Genomic DNA, 26,956 nt, shown 5'->3' with positions numbered 1-26,956 from the left:
GCAAAACGAACGGAGGTATTTGGATATAAAAATAATCTTTATGGAACAAAAGGAACATTTGTTGTCTAACTGGGAGTCTCGTGAGTGAAAACCTCCGAAGATCATCAAAGGTAAACGATTAATTTGATAGCTTTTCTGATTTTCGTGACCAAGTTACCTGACGCTAAGTGTACTTAATGTTTTGTCGAGCGATCGATAAATTTACACAAACGCTTGTATTGCTTTGGCTGTAAAGCATAATTTCAAAATCTGAGACAGGTGGATTAACAAAAGGCTAAGCTGTGTTTTGCAATATTGCACTTGTGATTTCATAAATATTTTTTTGTAATATTATTTGACTGTGGCGCTATGCTATTCAGCGTTGCTGATGACAATTATCCCGATACCGGGATGGGTGGTTCAGAAAGGTTAATAAAAGACATTCGCTTGAAAAACAAGAAAAAAAAGCTCCAATCGTATTGTTTGTCCATTTTGAGACACCATAGCCACTTCCTCAAAATATTGAGAATGAATGTAAGATAACTCAAGAAATCTGTCATTCATTTTGACGTCTTTAATGAAGAGATCTTAGAGGCGCAATTTTACTGTTTTGTGCAGTATTTTTTTTATTTAAAAAAATGCTTGAAAACGAGTCGTCTTCATTGAATGACAGCAAAGACTTTATTGAAGAAGCCTTACTGTTGACCAATCACTGACGAAGGGGTGTAGCCTCCAGAAAAAAAATGTGCCCGAACATCCGAAGTCTCGCCGAAGTCCAAACCTTAACATATGCACAAACTCTTAAACTGTTTCAGCTGGGAAGCATGAGGACAGGACACCTTTTTATGTTGTTTATTAACAATACTTTACATTCAAATCCTATGGTTTGATTTCAATACCAAATGGTAGATCCAGGTAGTCACAGAAATAGATGTGTTGGTAAAATAATTTCTCTTACTCATCAGCAGCTTTGATCTCGTTGTCAGTCACTCAATTAGCCGATGTCAACAACAAAAAAAATCGGATTGGTAAGTTAGTCTAGCCAGCTATCGACCTTGCCCCCCCCATTGATTTTGTTAGTCACTCATATTAAAAACTGCAAACATTTCTCTTCAGTGCCAGCACTGACAGCATGTGTGTATGCAGACCCGCAAGCCACTTCAGCCCCTCGTGATGAGATCAGATTCTTTGTGGCACCCAACCCCATCAAAGTTGCAAGACTGTCTCAATGTGGCAATAGACCTATTCCTAGTTATAAAAAAAAAAAAAAAAAGTCAGCCATGAAGGCTGTTCAGGGTTTCTATTAACTTCCGACAATGAACACAAGAGGGCTCTAAAACACAGCTAAATCAGTACTGTTTAGAGTGTCAAATCCTTCAACCAAGGCACAAAAGCAAGTAGTAGCCTTTTCACTTTTCAAAATATCCAACGACCATCTTGTAAGTGTATGCCTGGTGAAGATAATGTGACTAAATTATATTGTTATCTGTGATGATTAATAACACTGGGAAGTTTAACAAAATGGACAAACATACTTTATTGTTTATAAAAACCTATCCAGAATTAAGAAAATGCACATTTACAAAATGTCATTACAGAATATCCCTTTTGTTAAAAACACTCATATGATTACATGGAAACAATCAGTAACACACTTTTTTTTTGTCTAACTACATGACAGACATTCACCAGCAGATGTGCAGTTGAAGGCCTGAATGACCGTCAACTCCATTGCTTTCATTTGCTTCTTTTATCTTGTATATATATATAGCTCAATTCTAGCATTCATGAGATATAAAATCCCATGAAATATATTCTCAATCAACATTCCATAACCCTCCATAGATGCCTCTGTAAAGGTCCCCTTTCTAGTACGAGGACAGCAGAGTAGGGGGAACGAGCAGAGTATCTTTGGACAGGATGGAAGTAAAGCAAGCTCAATGTATGGAGGAACTGGCATGAGGCAAAAACCTCATGCCAGATATGCATTCAGAACGCTTTGAATAATGTTAGGCGTGGTCACTTGGATGATTGCTGGGGGCCTTGTTGAGGTATATGGTCTGGACTGAGGAGAGACGCTGGTGGGTTGGGCATCAAGTACAGTTGTAATTGTATATCTTCTCCATAAAGTTCAATCGGGCAGCCCATCAACACAACAGCAAAATAATCAAACTCCGCTACTCTGAGGGCTAACAACTAACTAATACTTCACTGACGGGTCATCTAACACTGATCAAAATAAAACATGTCAACTATCTACGTACGCATCGCATCCACAATTCACTTTCCCTTAAGGAAAGTAGTATGTATCTCAATGATCAATACTCAACTTCTGCTCAGAAGCATTTGATGCACGTTGTGGACTGACAAGTTGGTATGACAAGTTATGAGACATGACTTATAGAAAAGACATGGCTTGACTGACAACCAGTCAGAGGTTCAGCAGTGCACATGTGGGTTTGAACAGCTGCAGATTGATTAAATGGTTAAGAGCTAGCAGAATTTTCCCAATGTTTAGCTGAGAGCTAAGGTCCAATGGTGGTTCCAGTTGAAAGCTTGTCCTAACCTAGTCCCCAGGGTCAAATTACTGTTGCATAGAGCCTGGTAACACTGAGCAACAAAGTGTGATTTGAAAGGGGTGTGGATAAAATCGAGGTGGAAGACAGCAAGCCTGATACAGCTGTTTTAGATGAGACTGAAATATGGCAAAAATAGCCAATCAATATAAATGTTCTATCACATTGCCATATTTTTGAGGAGCTCAATTGATTCAGAGTTCAGGATTTAAAGTTTATATCTGAAAAAATATTTCACGAAGTGTGAGTTCAGAAAATCTGAAAGTACTTTATTAAATCACCTGTGCTGCTCGAGCTTTAAAGTGCTCAATGTAGGGGGAGTTTCTAAGGGTTATGCTGATAATGGTGATGGTGATAGATTAGCCAATTAAAATAAATGGTTGTTTCGTCCGCTCCTGCCATAGACTTCCAGTCAAGTCAAGTTGAGGCGCTGTGAAAGCAGACGGTTCAACAGAGAGAACCGGCTGGAGGATGATATTAGCCGTCACACAATGCGGTGCTGAGATCGTGTTGATTCAGAAAGAGCTCTAGGGCAAAGTCTCATATTGGAGCAATTACATTTTCACTGATGTGGTAGACAACTCTTACTGCTCACAGTCTGATATTCAACAATTCTAGTCATGGAATGCTGCAGGCCAGAAAGCACACCGTTTAAACACTTGCGATGACTTCATTGTTGTTTTTTGATCATTGTTGAGGTATGATGAATTCACCCAGGATTCTACCTGGGTGGATTGGTTAAGACACTGTTCCGGGAGAGATGTTCAGAGTGTCTGAGTCAAACAATACAAGAATGTATCTAATTCAGAACCATATTTATAGGGAAACCCAGAGGCTATTTTTACGTGGTTCGTTGAAGTCTGACTGCAATCCTGTGAGAGAAGGCACATACGAGTCTAGTTGAATAAGGCAGCTTCATGTCCACTGTGCAGGCTCTGCAGAGGTATCAGTCTCCAGAGACTGACAGAACAGTCCAAAGATAACGAGCCATAGGTATGGAAGTATTTTTGTCCTCTTCTCTCATCCCTTGCCGGGCCTCAGAGGGAGATCAAAGAGAGGGCGGAATGGATGGTGGATAGTTTCTCTCTCAGTACAGTACCCTGTAGGCCTATGCATTCCACCACACCCCTCACTAGTAGTTAAACTTGACCTTCTCAATGTCGACAATCAGTGTCCGAGCCAAGAAGATGCCCATCATCTGAAAAGGGGGAAGAATTCACAGCATTAGCTAATAGATATGAATCCCATCAGCATATAAAAATGTACTCATTTCAATATATTTACCTGAAGCAGAGATATAATGATGAATACTCCAGCTACTATGTAGAGATTCCGTGGAAGCCATTCCTCTAAGGCTGGGATGCAGCCCTTGATGTAAATATAGTTGATCCAGTCCCCCTGCAACAGGAAATGAGAGCAATATGGAATGCTCTCCCATACCTTTGTATATACCTTTGATATCAAGTCTGTTTCAAGGACAGCTTTTTTCCATCTACGTAACATTGCAAAAATCAGAAATGTTCTGTCCAAAAATGATGCAGAAGAATGAATCCATGCTTTTGTTACTTCTAGGTTAGACTACTGCAATGCTCTACTTTCCGGCTACACGGATAAAGCACTAAAAAAACTTCAGTTAGTGATAAATACAGCTGCTAGAATCCTGACTAGAACCAAAATATTTAATCATATTACTCCAGTGCTAGCCTCCCCACACTGGCTTCCTGTTATTAAGACAAGGGCTGATTTCAAGGTTTTACTGTTAACCTACAAAGCGTTACATGGGCTTGCTCCTACCCATCTTACCGAGTTGGTCCTGCCGTACATACCTACACGTACGCTACGGTCACAAGACGCAGGCCTCCTAATTGTCCCTAGAAATTCTAAGCAACAGCTGGAGGCAGGGCTTTCTCCTATAGATCTCAATTTTTATGGAATGGTCTGCCTACCCATGTGAGAGACGCAGACTCGGTCTCAACCTTTAAGTCTTTACTGAAGACTCATCTCTTCAGTGGGTCATATGATTGAGTGTAGTCTGGCCCAGGAGTGTGAAGGTGAACGGAAAGGCTCTGGAGCAACGAACCGCCCTTGCTGTCTCTGCCTGGCCGGTTCCCCTCTCTCCACTGGGATTCTCTGTCTCTAACCCTATTACAGGGGCTGAGTCACTGGCTTACTGGTGCTCTTTCATGCCATCCCTAAGAGGGGTGCGTCACTTGAGTGGGTTGAGTCACTGACGTGATCTTCCTTTCTGGGTTGGCGCCCCCCCTTGGTTTGTGCCGTGGCGGAGATCTTTGTGGGCTATACTCAGCCTTGTCTCACCACCTCTAGTGGTGTGGGGGCTGTGCTTTGGGGTGGGGTTATATCCTTCCTGTTTGGCCCTGTCCGGGGGTATCATCGGATGGGGCCACTGTTTCCTGACAATTCCTGTCTCAGCCTCCAGTATTTATGCTGCAGTAGTTTGTGACGGGGGGCTAGGGTCAGTTTGTTATATCTGGTACTTCTCCTGTCTTATCCGGTGTCCTGTGTGAATTTAAGTATGCGCTCTCTAATTCTCTCTCTCTCTGAGGACCTGAGCCCTAGGACCATGCGTCAGGAATACCTGGCATGATGACTCCTTGCTGTCCCCAGTCCACCTGGCCATGCTGCTGCTCCAGTTTCAACTGTTCTGCCTGCGGCTATGGAACCCTGACCTGTTCACCGGACGTGCTACCTGTCCCTGACCTGCTGTTATCAACTCTCTAGAGACAGCAGGAGCGGTAGAGATACTCTTAATGATCGGCTATGAAAAGCCAACTGACATTTACTCGTGAGGTGCTGACTTGCTGCACCCTCGACAACTACTGTGATTATTATTATTTGTCCATGCTGGTCATTTATGAACATCTTGGCCATGTTCTGTTATCTCCACCAGAAGAGGACTGGCCACCCCTCATAGCCTGGTTCCTCTCTAGGTTTTGGCCTTTCTATTGAGTTTTTCCTAGCCACCGTGCTTCTACACCTGCATTGCTTGGTGTTTGGGGTTTTAAGCTGGGTTTCTGTACAGCACTTTGAGATATCAGCTGATGTACGAAGGGCTATATAAATAAATTTGATTTGATATATCCCGGCTTACTCAAATCACCTTACACAAAGTACAAGTCTTGGTGCACTTAATGTATCTTGTAGGGATAGATCAAACCGATTGTTTTTTCAAATACCGAAGAAGATTTGACACCAAGTGTTTGTTGCCAAGAAGTTTCCTGAATTAGAATATATATTTTTTTTAAGTCAAAAGGATGCATTCTGCTATTGTATAGCTATTATCCATGACAGCCTATGGCAATATCTCAGTGAAATTAAAATTGACCATCACAAGGGGCAGAGGAAAGGTCAAAATTAGCAAATAGATAGTTATTCTGAAATTAATTGGCGGCAGTAACAGGAAGGTCGCTGGTTTGAATACCCGAGCAAACAAGGCAAAAAATATATTTGTGCCCTGGAGCAAGGCACTTTACCCTAATTTGCCCCAGGGGTGCCGTACTACTATGGCTGACCCTGTAAAACATCCTATTTCACTGCACATATCCAGTGTATGTGACAAACAAAAAATATGAAGATTTGATGAGTCATCTATGATGAATAGTGAAACTCAGCTCTTCCATTTCAACATAAAAACTCCCATTTATCTAGAAGCATCTGCTCGGTCTAAGACATTTTTCCTGATAAACAAAAAAGACATCAGTTTGCCTCATAACTTTGAATAACAATGAAGATGAATAGTTCATTCTGAGCCAGGAGACCAGAACCGATGTAAACCAGGGTGGATTTGCAGAAAAACTAATTTAAGCCCCAGATTTGAGAGCGACCACTGGAACACTAGGCCAAAACATAGATAAAGGATCATTTATTTTCAGCCTGCCGTTCTTCGTAGTGACAAGAGATTAACAGGGACAGGAGGGAGCCTGCCTTTCGTTCAGCAGTGATAACACCAAATTTGTGTTTCTCCCATTTGGGTAATGGGAAGAAAAAGCACTGTTGATACAGTTTAAATGACCTGACACTAAAGACTGCATTATCCACCCTTAAGAAGAAATGGAAGTTTACTTTCTGCACTGAAATTGCCCTGAAATCTAATCTATTGCTTTACAATGTTTACCTTTCACAGAAATAGTCTTACTACAGCTAGTACAGAGGTGGATTTTTGCAAACAATAAACATGGGTGCATATAAAGGCCATATAAACATAGTTAAGACATGCAGTAGGCTATCGTAAATACAAATAGCAATTTCTCCAGATTGTGTGTGGATATCAAAAGTCGTTTTGGATAAAAGTGTCTGCTAAATAGCATATATTATTATATGTATACATACAGTTGAAGTCGGAAGTTTACATACACTTAGGTTGGAATCATTAAAACTCGGTTTTCAACCACTCAAAAATTCCTGTTAACAAACTATAGTTTTGGCAAGTCGGTTAGGACATTTACTTTGTGCATGTGTGGCTGATGTGAAATGGCTAGCTAGTTAGCAGTGGTGCGCGCTAATAGTGTTTCAATCGGTGACGTCACTCGCTCTGAGACCTAGAAGTAGTTGTTCCCCTTGCTCTGCAAGGGCCGCGGCTTTTGTGGCGCGATGGGTAACGATGCTTCGTAAGTGACTGTGGTTGATGTGTGCAGAGCGTCCCTGGTTCGAGCCCAGGTTGGGGCGAGGAGAGGGACGGAAGCTATACTGTTACATGACACAAGTAATTTTTCAAAAAATTGTTAACAGATTATTTCACTTACAATTCCAGTGGGTCAGAAGTTTACATACACTAAGTTAACTGTGCCTTTAAACAGCTCGGAAAATTCCAGAAAACGATGTCATGGCTTTAGAAGCTTCTGATAGGCTAATTGGCATCAATTGAGTCAATTGGAGGTGTACCTGTGGATGTATTTTAAGGCCTACCTTCAAACTCAGTGCCTCTTTGTTTGACATCATGGGAAAATAAAAAGAAATAAGCCAAGACCTCAGAAAAAAAAATTGTAGACCTCCACAAGTCTGGTTCATCCTTGGGAGCAATTTCCAAACGCCTGAAGGTACCACGTTCATCTGTACAAACAATAGTGCGCAAGTATAAACACCATCGGATCACGCAGCCGCCATACCGCTCAGGAAGGAGACGCGTTCTGTCTCCTAGAGAAAAACATACTTTGGTGCGAAAAGTGCAAATCAATCCCAGAACAACAGCAAAGGGCCTTGTGAAGATGCTAAAGGAAACAGGTAAAAAAGTATCTATATCCAAAGTAAAAAGAGTCCTATATCGACATAACCTGAAAGGCCGCTCAGTAAGGAAGGAGCCACTGCTCCAAAACAGACATAAAAAGCCAGACTACGGTTTGCAACTGCACATGGGGAGAAAGATCGTACTTTTTTGGAGAAATGTCCTCTGGTCTGATGAAACAAAAATAGAACTGTTTGGCCATAATGACCATCATTATGTTTGGAGGAAAAAGGGGGAGGCCTGCAAGCCGAAGAACAACATCCCAACCATGAAGCACGGGGGTGGCAGCATCATGTTATGGGGGTGCTTTGCTGCAGTAGGGACTGGTGAACTTCACCAAATAGTTGGCATCATGAGGGAGGAAAATTATGTGGATATAATGAAGCAACATCAAGACATCAGTCAGGAACTTAAAGCTTGGTCGCAAATGGGTCTTCCAAATGGTCATTGAACCCAAGCATATTTCCAAAGTTGTGGCAAAATGGCTTAAGGACAACAAAGTCAAGGTATTGGAGTGGCCATCACAAAGCCCTGACCTCAATCCCATAGAAAAATTGTGGGTAGAACTGAAAAGGCGTGTGCGAGCAAGGAGGCCTACAAACCTGACTCAGTTAACCCAGCTCTGTCACGAGGAATGGGCCAAAATTCACTCAACTTATTGTGGGAAGCTTGTGGAAGGCTACCCAAATGTTTGACCCAAGTTTAAATTGTTTAAGGCAATACTACCAAATACTAATTGAGTGTATGTAAACTTCTGACACACCGGAAATGTGATGAAAGAAATAAAAGCTTAAATAAAAGTCTACTATTGTTCTGACATGTCACATTCTTAAAGAAAGTGGTGATCCTAACTGACCTAAGACAGGGAATTATTACTAGGATTAAATGTCAGGAATTGTGAAAAACTGAGTTTAAATGTATTTGGCTAAGGTGTATGTAAACTTCCAACTTCAACTCTATATGTGATGTGTGCACTGGTTAGGGTCATACCTTTAGATGTTTACGGACATCATAGCCACACTGGGTGTTTAAAACAGAGTCCTGCAGAGAGGGAGAAAGAAACAGCTCAAATTAGTCCGGTAAGTGTCAAGGACTAACAAGAGGCATACCTAAAAATTAACATGGCAGTTATAACAACTAGTACAGAGTGACTTATTCAGAGGAGACAGATACTGAAGGAGCAATGACACCAAGAGAGACATGGAGGTAAGGGCAGGCAGATTACTCACTGCAGGGTCACTGAGGCAGCAGGAGAAGGGCACTCCGCACCTCTCTCTGCTGGGGTTGTTGTTGGTGCAGTTGAAGTAGACGTTCAGGTTCCAGTCATCAGGCTCCTTGGCTCCGCAGCAGTGGTTCTAGGACAGACAAGCGGGAAGTTTGAGTCAGATGGTTCTAACGAACCCAAACACACACCAACTCCTGAGGTGTGTTTCCATACCATACATCTGACAGTGTAGGACTGAGCACACAGTCACTTGGAGGAGAGCAGTTCAAGTATCATCAGGTCCCTAGAGAACAGGCCATCGTAGCAAGCACACAATTACACACTAACACTAGGATGTATGAACCATCTCGGGAAGGGGTTAGGAGGAAAGGAAATTAATGTGACAGAACCGATGTGAGGGACAGCAGGTGATTAAGAAACTTTGTGTCTCACATTCTCCCTGCCTCTATATCCCATTACCCACCCCCCAACACAACACGCTACATAGCTCTCGCTCTGTGGCCTCTCTCACCAGCTTTTGCAGGGAGTCAACAAGGTTTTGCAGGTCGATGTCCTCTCTGTAGGCCTTGACGTTGGCCAGGAAGAAGTCGTTGATCCACTCTCTGACGTTGTCCTGGAAGACGAACGCCAGCACGGCCGCAGTCAGTTCCAGGAAGAAGATTAACCCGATCACCCCTGAGAACTAGAAGAGAAAACAAGTTAACTATACGTGGTGGGAGACAGAGAAGCGTCAGAGACAACAGACTCAAATACAGGACAGTAGTAATCTTGGTAGTATGGTTTGGTAGTGCTCTGCACGGGTAGAAAAAAAAAAACAGCTTAAAGATTAAACAATTGCATGCCCTAATCAATGAAGGATGTGGTGCATGAAGAAAACTGGCTCTCATGAAGACCGCCACAGGAAAGGAAGAACCAGAGTTACCTCTGCTGCAGAGGACAAGTTCATTAGAGCTAACTGCACCTCAGATTGCAGCCCAAATAAATGCTTCAGAGTTCACCTCAACATCAACTATTCAGAAGAGACTACGTAAAATCAGGCCTTCATAATTGAATTGCTGCAAAGAAACCACTACTAAAGGACACCTATAAGAAGAAGAGACATGCTTGGGCCAAGAAACACAAGCAATGGACGTTAGACTGGTGGAAATCTGTCCTTTGGTCTGATGAGTCCAAATTGGAGATTTTTGGTTCCAACCGCCGTGTCTTTGTGAGACGCAGAGTAGTTGAACGGACGATCTCTGCGTGTGTGGTGCGCCGTGAAGCATGGTGGGTGTAATGGTGCTTTTCTGCTGACACTGTCTGTGATTATTTGAATTCAAGGCACACTTAACCAGCATGGCTACCACAGCATTCTGCAGAGAAACGCCATCCCATCTAGTGTGCGCTTAGACAATCATTTATTTTTCAACAGAATAATGTCCTAAACACACCTCCAGGCTGTGTAAGGGCTATTTGACAAAGGAGAGTTATGGAGTGCTGCATCAGATGACCTGGCCTCCAAAATCACCCGACCTCAACCCAATTGAGATGGTTTGGGATGAGTTGGACCGCAGAGTGAAGGAAAAGCAGCCAACAAGTGCTCAGCATGTGGGAACTCCTTCAAGACTGTTGGAAAAGCATTCCTCACGAAGCTGATTGAGAGAATGCCAAGAGTGTGCAAAGCTGTCATCAAAGCAAAGGGTGGGTACTTTGAAAAATCTAAAATATGCTTCGCATGGGAAATACACATGCGGATATCATCACAGTAGTTGGAACCAAAAATCTCAAATTTGGACCCCAGACAAATTTCCACCAGTCTAATGTCCACTGCTCGTGTTTCTTGGCCCAAGCAAGTCTCTTCTTATTATTGGTGTCCTTTAGCAGTTGTTTCCTTGCAGCAATTCGACCGTGAAGGCTTGATTCACACAATCTCCTCTGAACAGATTATGTTGAGATGTGTCTGTTACTTGAACTCTGTGAAGCATTTATTTGGGCTGCAATTTCTGAGGCTGGTAACTAATGAATTTATCCTCTGCAGCAGAGGTAATTCTGGATCTTCCTTTCCTGTGGCGGTCCTCATGAGAGCCAGTTTCATCATAGCGCTTGGTTTTTTGTGACTGCTTTGAAGAAACTTTCAACATTCTTGAAATGTTCCGTACTGACTGACCTTCATGTTTTACAAAGTAATGGACTGTCGTTTCTCTTTGCTTCTTTGAGCTGTTCTTGCCATATATATATATATATATATATATATATATATATATATATATATATATATATATATATATATATATATATATATATATATATATATGGTCTTTTACCAAATAGGGCTATCTTCTGTATACCCCCCTACCTTGTCACAACGCAACTGATTGGCTCAAACGCATTGAGGAAAGAAATTCCGCACATTAACTTAAGGCACACCTGTTAACTAATGCTTTCCAGGTGACTACCTCATGAGAGAATGCAAAGAGTGCAAAGCTGTCATTGAGGCAAAGGGTGGCTATTTGAAGAATCTCAAATATAACATTTAGATTTTATTTTAGTAACCACTTTTTTGGTTACTACATGATTCCATGTGTTATTTCATAGTTGATGTCGTCACTACTATTCTACAATGTAGAAAATAGTAAAAAAAAAAAAAATAAGAAAAACCCTTGAGTGAGTAGGTGTCCAAACTTTTGACTGATACTGTATATATATAAAAATATTTTTGTGAAACGAACAGCTGACTGAAGAGTCAGTTTGAGCCAGTTTCTGTGGTAACATGGACACTTAACGTGATGAAACTTCATTGCTTCTTGCTAAAACAAGCAAGGTGTTGCCTAGGTAATGCCCCTTCCCCGCACCAGCAGCAGAGAAAAATAGAATGAATAAAACGTGCTTGGAACTTCTAACCCTGGCAATTTGACCGGTAATTTCATGATCTCAAAAATGGTTGCCTGGTATATTGATGCAATAACTTCCATGGTAAAGTAGAATGTATGATGTTAACTTATGTGGCTCATAATTTGGAATACATTGTTTGTAAAGTCACTTGAGTTGAATCAACAAACCACAACACATATTGATGGGTATACTTCCTGCCTTGCAACTATGGGTAAACTCGCAATGGCCACCAGTCCACCCCATATACCATCACGCTTGAACGGGGACACCCCTTCTATTCATGATATTTCTACAACAGCACATGCAGTCAAGAGGAGAGAATGATTACTTTTTTCTACTCAAACGGTTATTACAGTGACCTCGGTCATTTGGCTGACCAATGACCGTCACAGCCCCACTTGAAAGAGCAGCTAAAATGTGTACCAGTATTCTATCGGTATGCTATGAGACCAAGAGAGAGAGAAAGAGCAAGAGAAATATAAAGAGTATTGTTGTGGTGGTGCAGTACTCACAAACTTGAGGAGGCATATGTTCTCCCTGAGTGCTCCGACACATCCTGCAAAGCCCAGGATGAAGGTGATCGCTCCCACCAACAGCACCAGCCACACAGGGTCAAAGCCATGCAGCCGTGTCACCTGTGTCAGGTCCAACAGTACTCCCTACAGGAGTGAGAACAGTTTATTTATTTATCCGTTATTTTACCAGGTAAGTTGACTGAGAACACATTCTCATTTGCAGCAACGACCTGGGGAATAGTTACAGGGGAGAGGGGGATGAATGAGCCAATTGTAAACTGGGAATTATTAGGTGACCGTGATGGTTGAGGGCCAGATTGGGAATTTAGTTGTTAACCGTTGAGCTAACCGTTGAGCTAACAGATCCCCAGGGTATTGTGCATGGCGACACAGGACGACGGGTGAATTACATAAAATACTGTATGACCTTTCAGACATGGATGAGAGGCTGAGACCATTTCAAGCAAAGCATCAACATGCAAGTAGACAGTCATTCCGAGAATAATGAATGCCACATTATAAAGAATTCAATTATTTAATACATTGACTAAATAACATGGCGTATCTGATTAAAAGCTGGCGTGTTATCCAGTAACATTAATATCTCCAATACGGATTTGAATAACCTCTAATGTAGCGGTTCAAACCTACAGAACAGAAATTGATTAAAATGTGTTATCAGCTTCAAGCGGTGTGTAACAATAGGGGAAATTAACTGTGAATTTGATGGTTGTGAATGTTTAAAAAAAGATGTGATGGCAGTGATGACAAGTGACAAGTCTGTGGGCTGAAGGTCTGGCACAAACACAATTAGAGTCAATGAGTAGAGATAAGCTGTCTGTACGGTGGTGAAACAGAAGCTGCTCCCTCACCTTCTCACTCCAGGCCCAGAACCCAATGGCGATGAATGCTGCTCCAGCCAGCTGAGGAAGGAAGCAGACCAACTTTTTTTTCTGGTGTGTTCAGTTGTTTACTTTTAACATTTTCACATGGGCATTAGGGAAAACTCTGCCACTAAATAATATTAAAGCATTACTAGGTATAAAAGAGGGAGCTTGCTAATAACGAAAACAATGACAATGTCTAATTTCAACGGACACCAAAATTCTCAAGAAATCGCAACAAAAAAAACAGGAAGAGATGGGTCATAAGAGGTTATTGCGTATCTTTGAACTCAGAATACAACTGCCCTATCAAGAGATGAATTAACGAGCTTAACCAAAATCCCAAACAGAAGCGTTTCTACATTTCCTGTTGACACAGACCAAGAGAAGAAGCTAGCAAATATCTTAGTGAGTCTCCCATTCACTCGCTAAAACAGGAAGTAGGGGCTCTGAAGGTTATTTCTCAACCCGATGTTGGACGGACATTAGAGATGTAGGCTAAAGCAACAAAACAAATGCTCACACTTCTTTAATTTAAAAATAAAACAGAAAGAGGCTGTTACCAGTGGAGGATGTTATCAGAGGGAATGGCTATTGAAAAAGTGCTCTGTGTAGAAAGATAGCGGCAGGGGGCACCAGGTCAGCCAGCAGGGGCTACCATCTGCCCTCAAAGGTGGAAAATGGTTTTAATAAATCAATATGTTCTCTACATGGGCTTCCCAGACATTCTTGCCTTAAAAGAACACCATATTAGTCCCTCCAGGATTTTGCTGGAATTTGTGATATTTGCAGGCAAAAGTGTGCAGTGATTGGTTGAAATTTCGAGCCCTATTTTTGTACTGCGGTGATGGGTCAGTTTTATGCAATAATATTGTGATGATTTGACTGACAGAAATAGTGCAGTGATTGGTCAAATCTGCAAGACCTCGTATAATATGCAGGAAATTATTGATTTTGCTAAATATGTTGTGATTACAGAATCCTGGAGGGACTGCTCCACCTCATACCGGGCGTAAACTACACAACTTTCAAAATCCTAACATTGCTGAGCCTCACATTAAACAAATGTCTTTCTTGTAGTTTTTTTTTGTTGTCTTGCCAACGTAGTGGTGCGCACACTAAACGATGTGGCACAGACTGGGGGTCACACACTACAAGATTCTTCACTTGGTCGTGATGATCCTCGATACCATGCTGTCTTCTGAAAACAATGAGTGATTAGATTGTAAACGTAGCTGGAACAAAGGGTGGCTAAAAGCAGCCACTAACACATTCAAATCAGAAATTCACACTTGCCATACAGAGTTGAATCCCCTATCCTACACATTTTGAATTTATTAAAATTGCTTGTGAACTTCAGAGCTGTAGTGATTTGACACTGGCTTTGGTTAAAGACAAGTACAAACACATACTAGTAGTAATCGCTCTGGCTCGACAGTCTACACATTCTGGGTGTGGCGATACATCATCATCATCATCTCACTGGCTTCTTCTCTGGCAAGCTCTCATTGCTGATCAGCGTTCTGAAAACCTGCCGTTGCACATCTCACTACAAGAGCACTGCAGATTTGTGCTGATAAAATGTGTTTGAAAATATGGGAACGTCTGGGACGGCCCAAAGACGGGATCGATAGCCCTCAGATTGCGTCGGTGACAGCCACGCACCCCGCGTAGGCAACATGATGATTTTGTCTCCAATCTCAAAAACTTGTTTGAGACAGCTAATTCGGGGTCAAAAATCATGTAGTGTACGCCTGGCTTTAAAGTTGCAGTATTCTTGAGTATCTGATTTACTGCTAATGGCTGACTACCAAACTAAACAGCAAGGTGAAGGAAGTTTATGATTTACTTCACCAACAGAGTGGAGCAGAGACCAGGCTTTTTGGAATCTAACTCAGACTACAACAATTCACTCACGGGCAATACTTTAAAAAAAAAAATCTCATGAAACGCCTACCGTGTACCTATGTTTGTCCTCTGTAGTTGCGGGTGTTTGCTAAAATACAACCACCGACGTTTTGCTCACGTCTGTTTCTCAAAGATGGCAATTTAGCGCGAATGTGCATGTGTCAATTGATTATCCGATGACGTAAGCCTAGTGCTCCAAATACTCATTGTCCAATCAAATCATACAATCTACAGATGGTGTGCCGACCAATCGAATCTTGCAGATCATTACAAACCCAAAATTTGGCACATTAGTTTATTGACTTGCTGCATTTTCTATCCAGAGATACTGAGAAATAACGAGAGAAATCATAAAAATATACTTTTATTTTAATATTACAATCATTTTATAGCAGGGGTCTACAACAGGTCGATCGCGAGCTACCAGTAGCTCACAGCCCACCTATGAGTAGCTCGGCAAACAATTCTGAAAATACATTATATTTTCAAGTGTTCCACTGCAATCTAACAAGTATCAGATACTGTATTTTCCCCGCTACGGTCTAATCAACACAACATTATAAACTGTGTGGTTCAAACCCTGAATGCTGACTGGCTGACAGATGTGCTATATCAGACCATATATCATGGGTATGACAAAACATGTATTTTTACAACTCTAATTACATTGGTAACCAGTTTATAATAGCAATAAGGCACACCGGGGGTTTGTGGTATATGGCCAACATACCACACCTCGGGCGTTATTGCTTAATTATCACAACCCTGGTTAGCGACTATTGGCTTAAAAAGCCAAACCTAACAATATCTGCCAATTAATTTCCAGCAACATTGCCCGTCTGTCTGAGTGGTGCGCACGTTTGTCTATCACTTTGTGTTTAGCCAGTTGATGTGATAACGGTCTTGTGGGTTGAGAGAAATACATCCCCCAAAACGGTCTCAATTAAATGTTAACTGCAAAGTAGGTGTACATGGCAGAAGTATATTATGAGTAATTATAAACTGGGTTGTTCGAGCGCTGAATGATGATCGGTTGAAAGCCGTGGTATATCAGACTGTATACCATGGGTATTGACAAAACATTTCTTTTTATTGCTCTAATTATGCTGGTAACCAGTTTATAATCGAATAAGGCTCCTCGGGGGTTGTGTCGTGCTTAAGAACAGCCCTTAGCCGTGGTATATAGGCTATATACCACAACCCATCGGGCGGTATTGCTTAATTATAACATTTGTATCTATTATTTGCTTACTTTGCCATGAAATGAGCAGCAGCAGTAGAGAACTATGGCTAGACCAGCACATTAGGATGGCACATTCCTCAACTCACTAGATGTGCAAGTAAAGGGCCAGGTGCAATAAAAGGGGAATTACAATATTTTTATATTTGTTCATTTTCTTCCATACACCACACCCCGCCCTAAAAAATGGTCTTCACATTGACTCAGGACATCCAATTTTGTTGTTTATCTATGAACAACTGTACATTTTAGAGTAAAAAACAAAACAAGTAGTGTACTACTTTCTCTTGTACACTAAGGACCCGGGGAAGAATTGCAGGCGAGATGAGAAGCATGAGTAGCACACAACATGTTTAATTTATTATAAGTAGCTCTCATGCTAGAAATGGTTGGCAACCCCTTTTTAATAGCCTATATTTAATTTACAAACATCAGAGATTCAATTGATGGAAGTAGCCATCTTCGAGAAACAGAAACGAGCAAAAAGTCAGTGGCTGTATTTGATTGTTTATTGAAAAGGTATGAATTTCAGCAATAAAAGAAAGGCACGCAACTAGAGGTCAAACATTGGAACAATGTAGGCATTTCAGGATTTACCTTTTTTAAAGTATTGGGCAAATCGATGTAGTCTGAGCTAGATTCCACAAATTCTGGTTTCTGCTCCACTCTCTTGGTAAAGTTCATCATAAACTTCCTTCACCATCGAGTGGAGTTTAGTCCGCTAGGTTAACTCAGGCCAACTATACAGCATATGCATAACTACATTCATAGCATAGCACCAAATGAGACAACGGGGTGTCACAGCATGTCTGTATTACTCATGGTTTACAGGGCTACCTACTGCTTGTGCTACTTACCCAAAATATGATGTTGTAGCTGAACATGAGGTACTTGTAACAGAAACTGACTTCTGCATTTTCATAACGATAGTAGTGCATATTTTCCCCTGTGTTGGGAAACAGGAGCGAGACGATGACAGTTAGCACACAGATGGAACAAGATGTTAAAGGTTGACCTACTAGCTAGATAATTATCTAACGTTATTTGTTTACCCAGCTACATGTTCACAATCACTTAGCTAGCAACATAGTTCGCTCACTAGCTAACGTTAGCTAGCTCATCTGAAACACTGAATCAAAGACTGAAATGGTAGCTACAACTGACTGTTGTTGGCCAGAAAAAGCCAGATAGCTGGCCAAACTACCGTTAGTTAGCTAACAGCTAGCCCGCTAGCTAACCATCATTCGATTTGCTGCACACTGTCAGAACACCAAGAGCGAGATAACAATAGCTACTAGTAGAGTTAACATTACTGTAGCTAGGTAACGTTAGACAGTTTACTAACGGATTCGTTACCTGACTAACGTTAGTTGGTCAACACAATTCATTTATACTGTGGCTAGATAGTATCTAGTGATAGCCAGCTAGCTATGATACAGATGGAAACACAGCTAACTTAACTAAGTACTAGCCATAGTGGCTATCCGGAAAAAATATATATGCTCGTAAACAGAAGCCATTCATTCACTAGTTAGCGAAATTAGCTAACGTTAGTCAAAGATTAGGACTCAATGTTAGCTTCGTGGCTAGCTAGCGTAGCGATTAAGACAGTGTTCGTTTAACTGGCTATCTTGCTCAAAAAACAAAATATTCGGCAAACTTCACATTTTCAATATAGATAAAGTATCTACGTTACAAAAACAAAGTTTTTATATTTATTTTAATCGCTGCTACCTATCAACTTTCCCATGATCAACAACTCACCGCGGCTTTGTTTAGCGCTGCACTGCCCGTTGACAAAATATATATCTTGATCGAGTTTCGAAAACTCTTTGTAGACTTTTTTACTCCACTTCCTGTAAGGGCAGCAGGCCTCGCCCACTTTTCTCCTGTTTTTGTTTTCGTGTTATTAAAAGGTTACACGTTAGAACTTTAATTGATATTTGATTAGGTAATAATATAACGTTATTTGTTTATCCAGCTACATGTTCATAATGCTATTACTTAGCTAGCAACATAGCTATGCAAACTCAACAAATCAAATTTAGCTAGCACTTAGCTATGAAAACTCAACAAATTTATTTTTATTTATTTTTTATTTCACCTTTATTTAACAAGGTAGGCAAATTGAGAACACGTTCTCATTTACAATTGCGACCTGGCCAAGATAAAGCAAAGCAGTTCGACACATACAACAACACATAGTTACACATGGAGTAAAACAAACATACAGTAAATAATACAGTGAAAAATAAGTCTATATACAATGTGAGCAAGTGAGGTGAGATAAGGGAGGTGAAGGCAAATAAAATATATATATAAATAAAAATATAAAAAAGGCCATGGTGGCGAAGTAAATACAATATAGCAAGTAAAAAAAACACTGGAATGGTTGGTTTGCAGTGGAAGAAGGTGCAAAGTAGAGATAGAAATAATGGGGTGCAAAGGAGCAAAACAAATAAATACAGTAGGTAAAGAGGTAGTTGTTTGGGCTAAATTATAGATGGGCTATGTACAGGTGCAGTAATATATGAGCTGCTCTGACAGCTGGTGCTTAAAGCTAGTATGGGAGATAAGTGTTTCCAGTTTCAGAGATTTTTGTAGTTCGTTCCAGTCATTGGCAGCAGAGAACTGGAAGGAGAGGCGGCCAAAGGAAGAATTGGTTTTGGGGGTGACCAGAGAGATATACCTGCTGGAGCGCGTGCTACAGGTAGGTGCTGCTATGGTGACCAGCGAGCTGAGATAAGGGGGGACTTTACCTAGCAGGGTTTTGTAGATGACCTGGAGCCAGTGGGTTTGGCGACGAGTATGAAGCGAGGGCCAGCCAACGAGAGTGTACAGGTCGCAGTGGTGGGTACTATATGGGGCTTTGGTGACAAAACGGATGGCACTGTGATAGACTGCATCCAATTTATTGAGTAGGGTTTTGGAGGCTATTTTGTACATGACATCACCGAAGTCGAGGATTGGTAGGATGGTCAGTTTTACAAGGGTATGTTTGGCAGCATGAGTGAAGGATGCTTTGTTGCGAAATAGGAAGCCAATTTTAGATTTAACTTTGGATTGGAGATGTTTGATGTGAGTCTGGAAGGAGAGTTTACAGTCTAACCAGACACCTAGGTATTTGTAGTTGTCCACATATTCTAAGTCAGAGCCGTCCAGAGTAGTGATGTTGGACAGGCGGGCAGGTGCAGGCAGCGATCGGTTGAAGAGCATGCATTTAGTTTTACTTGTATTTAAGAGCAATTGGAGGCCACGGAAGGAGAGTTGTATGGCATTGAAGCTCGCCTGGAGGGTTGTTAACACAGTGTCAAAAGAAGGGCCAGAAGTATACAGAATAGTGTCGTCTGCGTAGAGGTGGATCAGAAACTCACCAGCAGCAAGAGCGACATCATTGATGTATACAGATCAAAATCAAAATCAACTTTATGGAAATCAAAAAAACACTCAAAGATGGACACATCACAAATTAATATGGTCAATAAATGACACTGATACTGTAACGGCTTTCCTCTTCCTCAGAAGATGAGGAGCAGGGATTGAACCAAAATGCAGCGGATTGTGAAGACATAATTTATTAAAGAAAACACGAAAACGAAATACACTTGACTAAACAAAATAACAAACGGTGTAGACAGATCTGGACGACGGACTCACATAACACACGTGAACGCACGAACAGGGAAAATAGCCTACACATAAATGACGAATGAACAAACAAACCGAACAGTCCTGTATGGTGCGACAAACACAGACACAGGAGACAACCACCCACAACGAACACTGTGAAACAACCTACCTAAATATGACTCTTAATTAGAGGAACGCAAAACACCTGCCTCTAATTAAGAGCCATACCAGGCAACCCATAAACCAACATAGAAACAGAAAACATAGAATGCCCACCCAAACTCACGTCCTGACCAACTAACACATACAACAAACTAACAGAAATAGGTCAGGAACGTGACAGATACATAAAATAGTTTATTTGTCATTTTCACAGTTTAGCAGATGTTAAAGCGGGTGCAGCGTAATGGTTATGTTACTAGTGCCTAAAAATGCTGTAAAATGTCAAACAAGTAGAACAATTATTTTAAAATAATGATAAATAACACTGAAATCAAGATATGTTCAACAAATCCAATTAACAAGCCAAATAGCACAGCAATCCAAATGCAATATATACAGTTGAAGTCGGAAGTTTACATACGCTTAGGTTGGAGTCATTAAAACTCGTTTTTCAACCACTCCACAAATGTCTTGTTGACAAACTGTAGTTTTGGCAAGTCGGTTAGGATATCTACTTTGTGCATGACACAAGTAATTTTTCCAACAATTGTTTACAGACAGATTATTTCACTATCATAATTCCAGTGGGTCAGAAGTTTACATACACTAAATTGACTGTGCCTTTAAACCGCTTGGAAAATTTCTGAAAATTATTTCATGATTATAGAAGCTGCTGATAGGCTAATTTACATGAATTGAGTCAATTGGAGGTGTACCTGTGGATGTATTTTAAGGCCTACCTTCAAACTTAGTGCCTCTTTGCTTGACATCATGGGAAAATCAAAAGAAATCAGCCAAGACCTCAGAAAAATAATTGTAGGTTCATTCTTGAGAGCAATTTCCAAATGCCTGAAGGTACCACGTTCATCTGTACAAACAATAGTACGCAAGTATAAACACCAAGGGACCACGCAGCCGTCATACCGCTCAGGAAGGAGACGCATTCTGTCTCCTAGAGATGAACGTACTTTGGTGCGAAAAGTGAAAATCAATCCCAGAACAACAGCAAACAGTGTGAAGATGCTGGAGGAAACCGGTACAAAAGTATCTATGTCCACAGTAAAACAAGTCCTATATCGACATAACCTGAAAAGCTGCTCAGCAAGTGTAACAGTATACCTTCCGTCCCTCTCCTCGCCACTACCTGGGCTCGAACCAGGGACCCTCTGCACACATCAACAACTGCCTCCCACGAAGCATCGTTAACCATCGCTCCACAAAATCAGCGGCCCTTGCAGAGCAAGGGGAACAACTACTTCTAGGTCTCAGAGCAAGTGACGTCACCGATTGAAACGCTATTAGCATGCACCCCGCTAACTAGCTAACCATTTCACATCGGTTACACAAGGAAGCAGCCACTGCTCCAAAACCGCCATAAAAAAAGCCAGACTAAGATTTTCAACTGCACATGGGGACAAAGATTATATTTTTTGGAGAAATGTCCTCTGGTCTGATGAAACAAAAGTATAACTTTTTGGCCATAATGACAATCATTATGTTTGGAGGAAAAAGGAGGAGGCTTGCAAGCCGAAGAACATCATCAAACCGTGAAGCACGGGGGTGGCAGCATCATGTTGTGGGGGTGCTTTGCTGCAGGAAGGACTGGTGCACTTCACAAAATAGATGGCATCATGAGGGAGGAAATTATGTGGATATATTGAAGCAACATCTCAAGACATCAGTCAGGAAGTTAAAGCTTGGGTCTTCCAAATGGACAATGATCTCAAGCATACTTCTAAAGTTGTGGCAAAACGGCTTAAGGACAACAATGTCAAGGTATTGGAGTGGCCATCACAAAGCCCTGACCTCAATCCCATAGAAAATGTGTGGGCAGAACTGAAAAGGCGTGTACGAGCAAGGAGGCCTCCAAACCTGACTCAGTTACACCAGCTTTGTCACTAGGAATGGGCCAAAATTCATCCAACTTATTGTGTGAAGCTTGTGGAAGGCTACCCGAGACATTTGACCCAAGTTAAATAATTTAAAGGCAATGCTACCAAATACTAATTGAGTGTATGTCAACATCTGACCCGCTGGGAATGTGATGAAAGGAATAAAAACTGAAATAAATAATTCTCTCTACTATGATTTCACATTCTTAAAATAAAGTGGTGATCCTAACTGACCTAAGACAGGGAATTTTTACTAGGATTAAATGTCAGGAATTGTGAAAAACGGAGTATAAATATATTTGGCTAAGGTGTATGTAAACTTCAGACTTCAACTGTATGTATGTAGCCTACGCCAGATGAGAAGAATGAATGATATGCACAGCAGTAGATATGTGAGCTATGTCCAGTATATAAATACACAGTACTTTACAAAACCCCATGACAAAATAGATAGAGTCCTGACCAGAGTCTGGAATATAAATACGTATGTATGAGAATAGTGTGTATGGACAGTATGTGAATAGAAAAGGTATGTAAAGCAGGATTTACAGTACATTCAGAAAGTATTCAGACCCCTTGATTTTTTTTTCATATTTTGTTACGTTACAGCCTTATTTTACAATCGATTAAATTGTTTTTCCCCGTCATCAATCTGCACACAATAACCCATAATGACAAAGCAATAAAAGACTTTTAGACATTTTTGCTAAATATCACATTTACATAAGTATTCAGACCCTTTACTCAGTACTTTGTTGAAGCACCTTTGGCAGCGATTACAGCCTCAAGTCTTTTGGGGTATGATGCTACACGCTTGGTACACCTGTATTTGGGGAGATTCTCCCATTCTTCTCTGAAGATCCTCTCAAGCTCTGTCAGGTTGGATGGGGAGTGTCGCTCACAGCTATTTCAGGTCTCTCCAGAGATGTTTGATTGGGTTCAAGATCGGGCTCTGGCTGGGCCACTCAAGGGCATTCAGAGACTTGTCCCGAAGCCACTCCTGCATTGTCTTGGTTGTGTGCTTCGGGTTGCTGTCCCGTTGGAAGGTGAACCTTCTTCCCAGTCTGAGGTCCTGAGTGCTCTGGAGCGGGTTTTCATCAAGGATCTCTGTGTACTTTGCTCCGTTCATCTTTCCCTCGATCCTGACTGGTCTCCCAGTCCAAGCCACCGAAAAACAGCCCACCATGCTTCACCACAGGGATGGTGCCAGGTCTACTCCAGACGTGATGCTTGGCACTCAGGCTAAAGATTTCAATCTTCGTTTCATCAGGCCAGAGAATCTTGTTTCTCATGGTCTGAGAGTCCTATAGGTGTCTTTAGGCAAACTCCAAGCGGGCTGTCATCTGCCTTTTACTGAGGTGTGGCTTCCGTCTGGCCACTCTACCATAAAGGCCTGATTGGTGGAGTGCTCCAGAGATGGTTGTACTTCTGAAAGGCTCTCCCATCTCCACAGAGGAACTCTGAACCTCTGTCAGAGTGACCATCGGGTTCTTGGTCACCTCCCTGACAAAGGCCTTTCTCCCCCGATTGCTCAGTTTGGCCGGACAGCCAGCTCTAGGAAGAGACTTGGTGGTTCCAAACGTCTTCCATTTAAGAATGATGGAGGTCACAGTGTTCTTGGGGACCTTCAATGCTGCAGACATGTTTTGGTCCTTTCCCCAGATCTGTGCCTCGACACTCGGAGCTCTATAGACAATTCCTTCGTTCTCATGGCTTGGTTTTTGCTCTGACATGCACTGTAAACTGTGGGACCTTATATAGACAGGTGTGTGCCTTTCCAAATCATGATCAATCAATTAAATTTACCACAGGTGGACTACAATCAAGTTGTAGAAACATCTCAAGGATGTTCAATGGAAACAGGATACACCTGAGCTCAATTTTGAGTTGCATAGCAAAGCGTCTGAATACATATATAAATAAGTTTTTTTATTTTTAATACATTTGCAAATATTTCATAAACTTTTTTTTATTTGTCATTATGGGGTATTGTGTGTAGATTGATGAGGTTTCTATTTAACTCAATCCATTTTAGAATAAGGCTGTAATGCAACAAAATGTGGATAAAGTCAAGGTATCTGAATACTCTCGGAATGCACTGTATATAGGATAAGTCATGACTAAAATACAATATATACATTTAAAGTGGGTAAAACAGTATGTAAACATTATTCAAGTGACCAGTGTTCAGTGACTCTGTGTACATAGGGCAGTCTCTAATGTGCAGGATAGAGTACCTGGTGTTAGCCAGATAGTGACAGTGTCTAAGGTTTAGGGCAGAGTACTGGGCGAAGGCCGGCTAGTGATGACTGTTTAACAGTCTGATGGCCTGGAGATAGAAGATGTTTATCAGTCTCTCTGTCCCAGCTTTGATACACCTATACCGTCTCTGCCTTCTAGATGGTAGTGGGGTGAATAGGCCGTGCCTCAGGTGGTTGAGCTCCTTGATGATCTTATTTGCCTGCCTGTGGCACTGGGTGCTGTAGATGTCCTTCTGTAGACACATTGCAAGGGTCTATACACATGACACATACATATAGTTATTGACGCACACACACACACACACACACACACACACACACACACACACACACACACACACACACACACACACACACACACACACACACACACACACACACACACACACACACACACACACACACACACACACACACACTCTGCAAGGGTATAATGCAACAAAAAAAAGACAGGTCAGTTCCATTAAGCTTTCTCACAGCCAGACATATTGGTTATTGGCACATATATAATGTATATATACGATACATATTGCAATATATCTAGTAGTTTAGGCTACACTATCAGCTGATAATGAAATTATGACTTCTCATCATATCTGGAGTTTGCCGCCATCTGCTGGCATTGTACTATCCACACATCATTCTGCACTATTATGCATTGACTAACTATTTGAATGGTTGAGTGCAATATGTGCAATCTCTAATTGTAACTAAAGTGTAAGATTCTTGACAGTTAAGTAAGATTGGCGAAAATGATCTGCTGACCACTATAATTATCTTCCACTGAACTCATGAGGATACAAAACAGTAGCGGATACGTTGAATAAAATTCCAATGTGAGTTTGGGGTCATGAGAGAATATGCTCTTGTGTTGATCTCCTGACGTGCCCTTGCAGTTCCATGGAAAAGTCATGACCTTGAAAAGAGCTATGACCCTCCATTGAATAATATTATTGTCTCCAACACCATTGTGAGCATGACCTTTGTGTGACTGGGGTTACAAATGTGTCCAGGATATGTGTATTGATGAATTGCACTTCTGCTACAATGAATGGGCTGATGGGAATACAGAAATAAATCACTATTAGCGATCTGCCTCAACCATGTGGTGGTTTCTTATTAGGCATTCATACAATAGTGTGAGATATTTTGCATAAAAAATACATTAGAAATGTATTGCATTAGAAAAGTGGCTGTGGCATCACACTCTTTATGAGTCGCATTCAACATTTTGGAAAGTGCATTGTACTAGAGTCTGCATAAGCCTACAGTATGTCAGTAATATCTGCAATAATTCAGCAGGTGTAGCTGTTTTCCAAAAAATGCTGATTTACTGAGGACAATGTATAGCATAATGGAACTTGACTGAGTCGGGTTCAGGATCTATAGTAGTCCAAGTAGATGTGATCAAATAAATGCTGGCATTCATTAGAAAACTTCACCGCCGTCTCATTCTCATGGATTACTTTTTGAGGTTTAGCTGGAGAACAGAAAAGATCGGTCTGACATGAGTCCATCTACAGATGCTTGTTGACCTGGGAATCACAAGAGTTGTTGACCATAGTGACTCACAAAGGAATGAAGAAGTACCACAGGTTCTCTTCTGGGCTCAGCTCTGTCTCTTTCTAAGACCCATGGACTAGATTTGCATACGGCAATTCTGAGTAGGCATTACTCTACTACAGAAAGGACAGGTAACACGGGGAATAAATTAACTGCCATCTTTATTCTATTGTACACTCTTTTATTGTTTCCCCCAGAAATGTCACTGAAATGATCTAGGTCTGTTTCTATATTTGCATAATTAAAAGCAACTCTTCATTACTTATTCTTGACCAACAAGCTTCTTTGTGCTGTGAGAATAAAAACCAGCACGTACAATACATAATACAGTTCCTTCAGAAATATTCATACCCCTTGATTTATTTCACATTTCTTGTGTTACAGCTTGAAATCAAAATTGATTAAATATGTCTCACCCATCTACACACAATACCCCATAATGAGAAAGTGAAAACATGTTTTTAGAAATATTTGCAAACGTATTGACAATGAAATACAGAAATATCTCCTTTACATAAGTATTTTACACTCCTAAGTCAATACAAAAATAAATAAATATTCAAGCTCAGTCAAATTGGTTGTTTACACGGCCGGCCTAGTCATTAAGCAGTTTTTTCCTATCACAGTGATTAATTAATAACCGCCATGCTCAAAAGGATATTCATTGTCTGCTATTTTTGTGGGGGTTTTTAACCATCTACCAATAGGTGCCCTTCTTTGCGAGTCATCGGTGTTTGTGGTTGAATCCTTGTTTGAAATTCACTGCTCGACTATGGCGGCAGATTGACGAGGGCGACATTTTCTGAGCTAAACTGACCAAGACGCACCTCCAACAAAAACACAAAATCTCACATAATTCTGCCCAAAAACTATTTCTCTCAACCAGTGGCATATGTGCTTCTTAGGTGAGCGTTGATGTCGCCCTTTGGTAAACAATGCCCACTTTGTCAAAGGCAGGGGCACAAAATATTTTGCTTGTCCATTCCCAGCATGCCTCTCCAGTGTGCTGTT

At 41.2% G+C, this 26,956-nt stretch overlaps 1 protein-coding gene across 1 annotated transcript; it reads right to left on the bottom strand.

Moving 5' to 3' along the window:
- Positions 1–1,491: 1,491 nt before the first annotated feature.
- On the bottom strand, positions 1,492–18,295 carry LOC129858325 (tetraspanin-14-like). Its single transcript, XM_055927482.1, has 9 exons — positions 18,202–18,295; positions 17,295–17,383; positions 13,278–13,328; positions 12,403–12,549; positions 9,531–9,701; positions 9,024–9,149; positions 8,785–8,835; positions 3,840–3,953; positions 1,492–3,753 (listed from the first exon to the last, which is right to left on the bottom strand). Exons 2-9 carry the CDS (start codon positions 17,373–17,375, stop codon positions 3,688–3,690), a joined length of 807 nt encoding a protein of 268 aa, XP_055783457.1. The 5' UTR covers positions 17,376–17,383; positions 18,202–18,295; the 3' UTR covers positions 1,492–3,687.
- Between the last annotated feature and the right edge of the window lie 8,661 nt (positions 18,296–26,956).

This window comes from Salvelinus fontinalis, chromosome 1 (assembly GCF_029448725.1).
Source record: "Salvelinus fontinalis isolate EN_2023a chromosome 1, ASM2944872v1, whole genome shotgun sequence".
NCBI classification, from domain to species: domain Eukaryota; kingdom Metazoa; phylum Chordata; class Actinopteri; order Salmoniformes; family Salmonidae; genus Salvelinus; species Salvelinus fontinalis.
The sequence above is the reverse complement of the archived record's forward strand: the minus strand, read 5'-3'. Positions and strand labels throughout refer to the sequence as shown.

Coding starts and splice junctions, on each gene's coding strand:
- LOC129858325 (XM_055927482.1), bottom strand. CDS start 17,375: ATGCACTACTATCGTTATGAAAATGCAGAAGTCAGTTTCTGTTACAAG. Junction 9,150..9,530: donor TTGACTCCCTGCAAAAGCTG/GTGAGAGAGGCC, acceptor TGTCTGTCCTAG/AACCACTGCTGCGGAGCCAA. Junction 3,954..8,784: donor ATGTCCGTAAACATCTAAAG/GTATGACCCTAA, acceptor TTCCTGTTGCAG/GGGGACTGGATCAACTATAT.